Below are 5,478 nucleotides of genomic sequence, written 5' to 3' on the forward strand. Positions count from 1 at the left end.
AGCCCTGTCCTCAGGCGGGGCTGTCACGGAGGCGCCGCTCGCTGAGGGGCGGCCGCAGCCCTTCTGTCCCGGGCTCAGAATCGATTCTGCCGCCAGCTCTCACTGCAAGCGCCGCTTTGGGCTGTTTTTGCCTTCGATCGGCCGCCGGGCAGCGATGCCCCCGCTCCCGCTGGGCCGTGCTGAGGCCCCCACCGGGAGAGGCGGCGCCGGGCCCGGCCGCTCCCGCCCGCCGCCGCCGCCGCCTCGACCTCCGAGCCCCCGCCCGCCGGTCCCAGCCCCGGGCCCGGCACCGCCCCCGACCCCGCCCCGGCACCGCCCCAGAGCAGGATCGGCCCGGAACGGAGCGGGGAGGACCGGAGAGGTGTCACCATGTTGTGCGGGGGTGCCTCGGCGGCCCGGCCCGCCACCGACGAGACGCAGCGGATCGCGGAGCAGGTGAGGGGCCGGGGCGCGGCCCGGGAGGGTCCCGCAGGCCGGGGAAAGGCCGGGCAGGGCCTGTCCGGGGCCCAGGGTGTGCTCGGCCATTGCCCTGCGCCGCCGAGCGCCGAGACGCCGCCCCCGGTGTACAAGGTGGAAGGAATGGGGAATGCACGGAGCAGCGGCCGGCTCCCGGAGCTCTCCTTCCCTGTGCCCGCCTGGCGTGGCCCTGTTGACTCCAGAGGGGCCGTGGGCAGCGCCGGGTGCGCGGGGAAACCCGGCAGAGCCATTGCCTTGAGCAGCTCGGGGAACGAGCTCCAGTGCTTCTTGCAAAATCTGAACCTTGTGGGGTTTCGGGTTTTTGTTCTTTCCGTGGGGAGTGGGGGATTGTTTGGTTTTGTTTTGGGTTTGTATTTTGTTTTGTGTTTTTGGTGGACTAAGCAAGAACGCTTCTTCGCTGCTTCTTCTTTTCCCCAACACAGAATTCAGCTCCAACCACTGCCAGCTCCAAATCCTGATACTACTTACAGTGCCTTAGATTACCGCTCGTGTTATTGGAACGCATCCTTTTATTCTAAAAATGCCAGTGTGCAACTAAGTTCTTTCAAAGCACTTGTTCTCCTTTTTGTCATGGAAACTCAAGTTCCTTCTGCTTTTTGGCTTTGTCGGCTAGGATGTGGTGAGCTAGGGAGCAAAGATGAAGGATGTGCTCCGGCTTCTGACACTCTTTGTCATGGCCTGGGCCTGTTCCCCAAGCAGGAGCAGTTCCCAAACACATACAGAGCACCCAAAGGCACAGCAGCCACTGAAATTAACTTTTAGCTTGCACAGTCTGGGGATTCTGTGTTTTAGGAAAAGGGAGAGACATGGATCTCCTAAGCACCAGCCTGAGTTTGCAGTAATAAGCACACGATTGAGAACTGCTGAGAGTCGTAATTATTGCTTTGACCTGAAAAGGCCTAAATGTCATGTTAAAGGTAATGCAGATATGCAATTAGTATGGGCTTAAAACTAATTTTGAAATCCTGATGTTCTGTTCTGTATCAGACTGCCGTTGTTTGGTAATCTGAAAACAAAATCCTAGTAGATTCAGAAGTGAAAATTAACCAAAAAGCTCATATTTTCATTTAAATCACCTAAATGCTTTAAAATTTGTTTTGACTGCCAGTTTAAATTACTTCCTTTAATGAAATACAGGTGGGAAGCTTGTAACTTGCCCATGCACTCATATCTTCATCTGGACACTGCTGAAGAAATCATTAGTTTTGTTAAATCGAGGTAGTCTTCTTAAATCATTTTTTTGCCTAAAGTCAGGCCTTTGTGGAGATTTATTAGAGCCTGCCAGTTTGCTTACCATAAACATATTCCCTGTTCCTGCCTTTCCAGTTCTTGCCTTCATTTTACAGTTTTGTAAGAATCCTTGTAATGGCCGAATGTTGTTCAGTTTTGTGACCCAGAGCAGGTGTAGTGTCCCAGAGGGCTGGAACGCTTCCTTCAGCAGTGTCTGGCTTAGGAATCCCATAGGAGCATTCTCCTCATGGTAAGGATTTCCACCCAGGCCTGTTGGGCTCTGCCTTCTCACTGGTACCTGTGGCAGAGCTTATTCAGGATGATTCTGAACCATCTGCTTTTTAGTTAACTGCTCTGGGAGTGCATGGCAAACAGGCTGTGTAGGGCAGTGGAGAGCCTTCAGGGCATGATCATTTCCGGGCCTGTGACTGAATCATGGATTGTTTGGGTGGGAAGGGACTGCACCCCCTGCCTGAGCAAAGGGTCAGCATCCTCAGGCTGCTCAGAGCTTTGTCCTGTCAGGTTCTGAAAACTTCCAAGGATGGAAACTGCTCTCTGAACGCTCCTGCTGTACTGCAGGAATGTCCTCAGGGGAAATGTTTCTCTTTATATCCAGTCTGAACCTCCAGTTTCAGGTTATGACCGTTGTGTCTCGTTCTTCTGCCATCTGGAAAGTTTCATCCCTGGAAAGAGCCTGGCTTCTTGTAGGTATTGGAAAGTTTTCTTCAAAGCCTTCTCTTCCCTGGGCTGAGCTGAGCAAGCTCATTTTCTTCCCCTCCTGGTGTGCTCATGGATGCACACATCCTGGTGTGCTCATGGAGTGCTCCTGGCGACCCTTTCCTGAGCTCACTACAGTTTATGGGTGTGTGACTTGTACTGGGGGCCCAGAACTGGACACAGGGCTCCACATTTTCTGACAAGGACTGAGTACAGGGCAATATTCACTCACTTGTTTGTCTTCTGGCTAGGCTTCTGCTGGTTAATGGCATCCTCCAGTATGCCATTAACCACCAGGACTCCCAGATCCAGACTGAGATCAAGAACCAGGTCTTTGGGAGAGGATTTCTATCTGGGATCTCCCTCCCAACACTGACTCAGGATGCTCGTTGGTCACATGCTGTGGTGATTCACTGCCACAAGTGATAACACCCTGATGAGCTTGCAGCTACAGGACTCTGAGCTGTCTGCATCCAGGGCCCAGTGTTAAGCTTGCCGGTGGAAATACAAAATGTGCTGAGCTGGGGTGATTTAGTGACCTCAGAAACCAAAGCTGCACAGTGCCTAGGATTGCTGAAGGAGCACAGAACAGGACAGGCTCAGCAGGAAACTTATGTCTGCACCACTGCTTAAAATTTGTAGAAGTATCTCTAGCGATGAAAAGAGAAACCACTTGCTCTAGCCTCTGACTCAGGAGAAAGGGGAGGAGGCAGGACTGAATCATGGTGCTTTCTGGGGTTGTGCCCTTCTGTGCATCTTAGAATGCAGCTTTGATTTCCATGTGGCAAAAAAAAAAAAAAAAAAAAAAAAAACAAAAAAAAACCAAACAGAAAATTGTCCAAACTTTATTATCTTGCTTATGACATACTGATCATAGCCTGGAGGAAGTGTAGAGCTATGGCCTCTGAGAGAAGATAAAAAGCAGGGACTGGTTGGTTACTGAAAAGGCACCAGAGTTCTAGGAGTTGGAGGGGTGGGAGAACATACCCTGTTGCAGGAGTTGTTTCTGTTCCTACTTCACCTACAGCACCTGAACAGTGGCAAGCTGGCACTTGTTTTTCCCCGGGGAAGCATGTGGGATTTAGGCAGGAGTGCAGAAGTATCTATTTTCCTTGAATTTAGGAAGAAGGAGAAGTACATCATATAGCTGGAGGATCTACTCATTGCTGGTACTCCTACCTTGGGAGTGAAGGGAGGGCTATGCAATGATGCAGTGCAGGAGGTGCAGCCTGCAGCAGGCAAGGACTTGCAAGCAAGCATTCCGAGACTAAGTCATCTTGCCCAGCAAAACAAGGGCTGAAATCTTCTGCTTTCCTGACCAAGAACTTTCCATATAGCCACAACGTGCTAGAGTGCCCAGTGCAGGAGAGAAGAGCTGCATCTCAGGAGTTCATGGCTCCCTCTAGGGTACTGGAATGGTTATTTTGACTCCTTGAGCACTGTTCTGCAGTTTGAAAACACAGATTCCAGCAGACATGCAGAAAGAACTGTCAAGTGTTGTCCAGACTCGGTGTCAGCCTGTAGTGACTGACTCCCACCTCGGAATCAGCTTTGCCACCTTCCTGGACTCCTGGTTCTGCTTTCACAAAACTTTACATGATTCATTTTGATCTTTTAATGTCTTAGAAAAGTGGGAACTCTGTGTCTGGGAATTCAGCAGCGGTGAGCTCTAAGCCTTAAGTCCTAAATACTTGAATCTTGCATCGGTCTTAAAGAACCTATTGTTTCCTTAAGGTAAAAGCTCAGCTAGAAGAAAAAGAAGGGAAAACCTTTGATGTCTTCACTGCAGTGGAGTTTAAAACTCAGTTGGTTGCTGGAACAAACTACTTCATCAAGGTAGAGGATGCTGGGTTGTTTCTCTTGTATTAATGTGTAAAATCTTTGGAATGATGGGGTTTTTTTTCTTTCTTAACTAGAGGAGAATGGTTACGATTTGACCTTAATAAGAAAAAAACTTCTGCATTAAAAAACCACAAATATCCACCTCTAACCCCTCTCCCTATCTGTTAAACAGACCTCTTTTCTCCATTTTCACGGGAAGATAAGGTGGTATTTCTGCAAAGTCACAGCTCCCAGTCTGCTTTGAAACAAGCCAGTGTTTTTTCTTACTGCCTGTCTGCTGCTCCATCCTCAAACCAGCCCAGCCTCCGCCACCCTTCCTGCTGCAGGCTGCTCCCCCTGCAGGGATCTCACGGTTTCATACTTTGCAGGTGCACGTTGGGAACGAGGAGTTCATGCACCTGCGGGTATTCAAGAGCCTCCCCCACGAGAATGAGCAGCTGAGCCTCCACAGTTACCAGGGCAGCAAGACAAAGCACGATGAACTGGCTTATTTCTAGCAACCTTCTCTGCTGTGTTTGCCTAGGCTGGTTCTTATGTGCATTTTCTACAGGCTGCAGAATGTTGATTCCTGTGCCAACAAAGACGGAAAAGTGTCTTTTTTAACATCATGGTGGAAAAATCAATTTCTTTTATGCCATTCCCTTCCTGTGCAATCTCCAAATCTGAGAGTCACACGGCTCTCCTGTTACCTGCACTAATGTAAACCCTACTTTTATTGCAACTTAACTTAGGCTTTAGTGCAACTTAACCAGAATTCTGTGGCTGAGTCCTGTTTGTGGACTTCCTTGGTCTAGAAAGCAGAAGGGGAATGACACCAGCACTCACATATTTGCAGCAAGGAGCAAGAAGAAAGCCTCAGTCGTTTCTGTGCTGCTTTACAGCTGTGAATATATGTGGTGATTTAAATGGTACTTTGTATTTTATGGGCCAAGAACTGATGAGAAACTGAAGCAATTTTGCAGGAAAGAGAAAGAGGCTTACAGTAGTTTGAAACAAACATTCCCTTGGTAATCATCCTCTTGCAGCAGTAGCATGTAACGTCCCGTAGAGGGTGTGTGAGTTTGAAATACCAAACCAGCTGGCTTATGTCCTCAGTCCTATGGAAAAGTCCTGGAAAGGAACTTAGGCTGGACAAGCATTTCTGCATTTATAACAATAAACATTTCTTTTGACTTGACCTGGCATCTTTGACTGGTGCTTTACTGTTCTCTT

General features: G+C 49.2%; 1 protein-coding gene across 1 annotated transcript; it reads left to right on the plus strand.

Annotated features, from left to right (window-relative positions):
- The first annotated feature begins 285 nt into the window (after nucleotides 1-285).
- On the plus strand, nucleotides 286-5,443 carry LOC120765114 (cystatin-B-like). Its single transcript, XM_040089458.1, has 3 exons — nucleotides 286-435; nucleotides 4,159-4,260; nucleotides 4,635-5,443. The coding sequence occupies exons 1-3, from the start codon at nucleotides 370-372 to the stop codon at nucleotides 4,761-4,763; spliced, it is 297 nt and encodes a 98-aa protein (XP_039945392.1). The 5' UTR covers nucleotides 286-369; the 3' UTR covers nucleotides 4,764-5,443.
- The last annotated feature ends 35 nt before the right edge of the window (nucleotides 5,444-5,478 follow it).

Source organism: Hirundo rustica, chromosome 2, assembly GCF_015227805.2.
Source record: "Hirundo rustica isolate bHirRus1 chromosome 2, bHirRus1.pri.v3, whole genome shotgun sequence".
Taxonomy (NCBI): domain Eukaryota; kingdom Metazoa; phylum Chordata; class Aves; order Passeriformes; family Hirundinidae; genus Hirundo; species Hirundo rustica.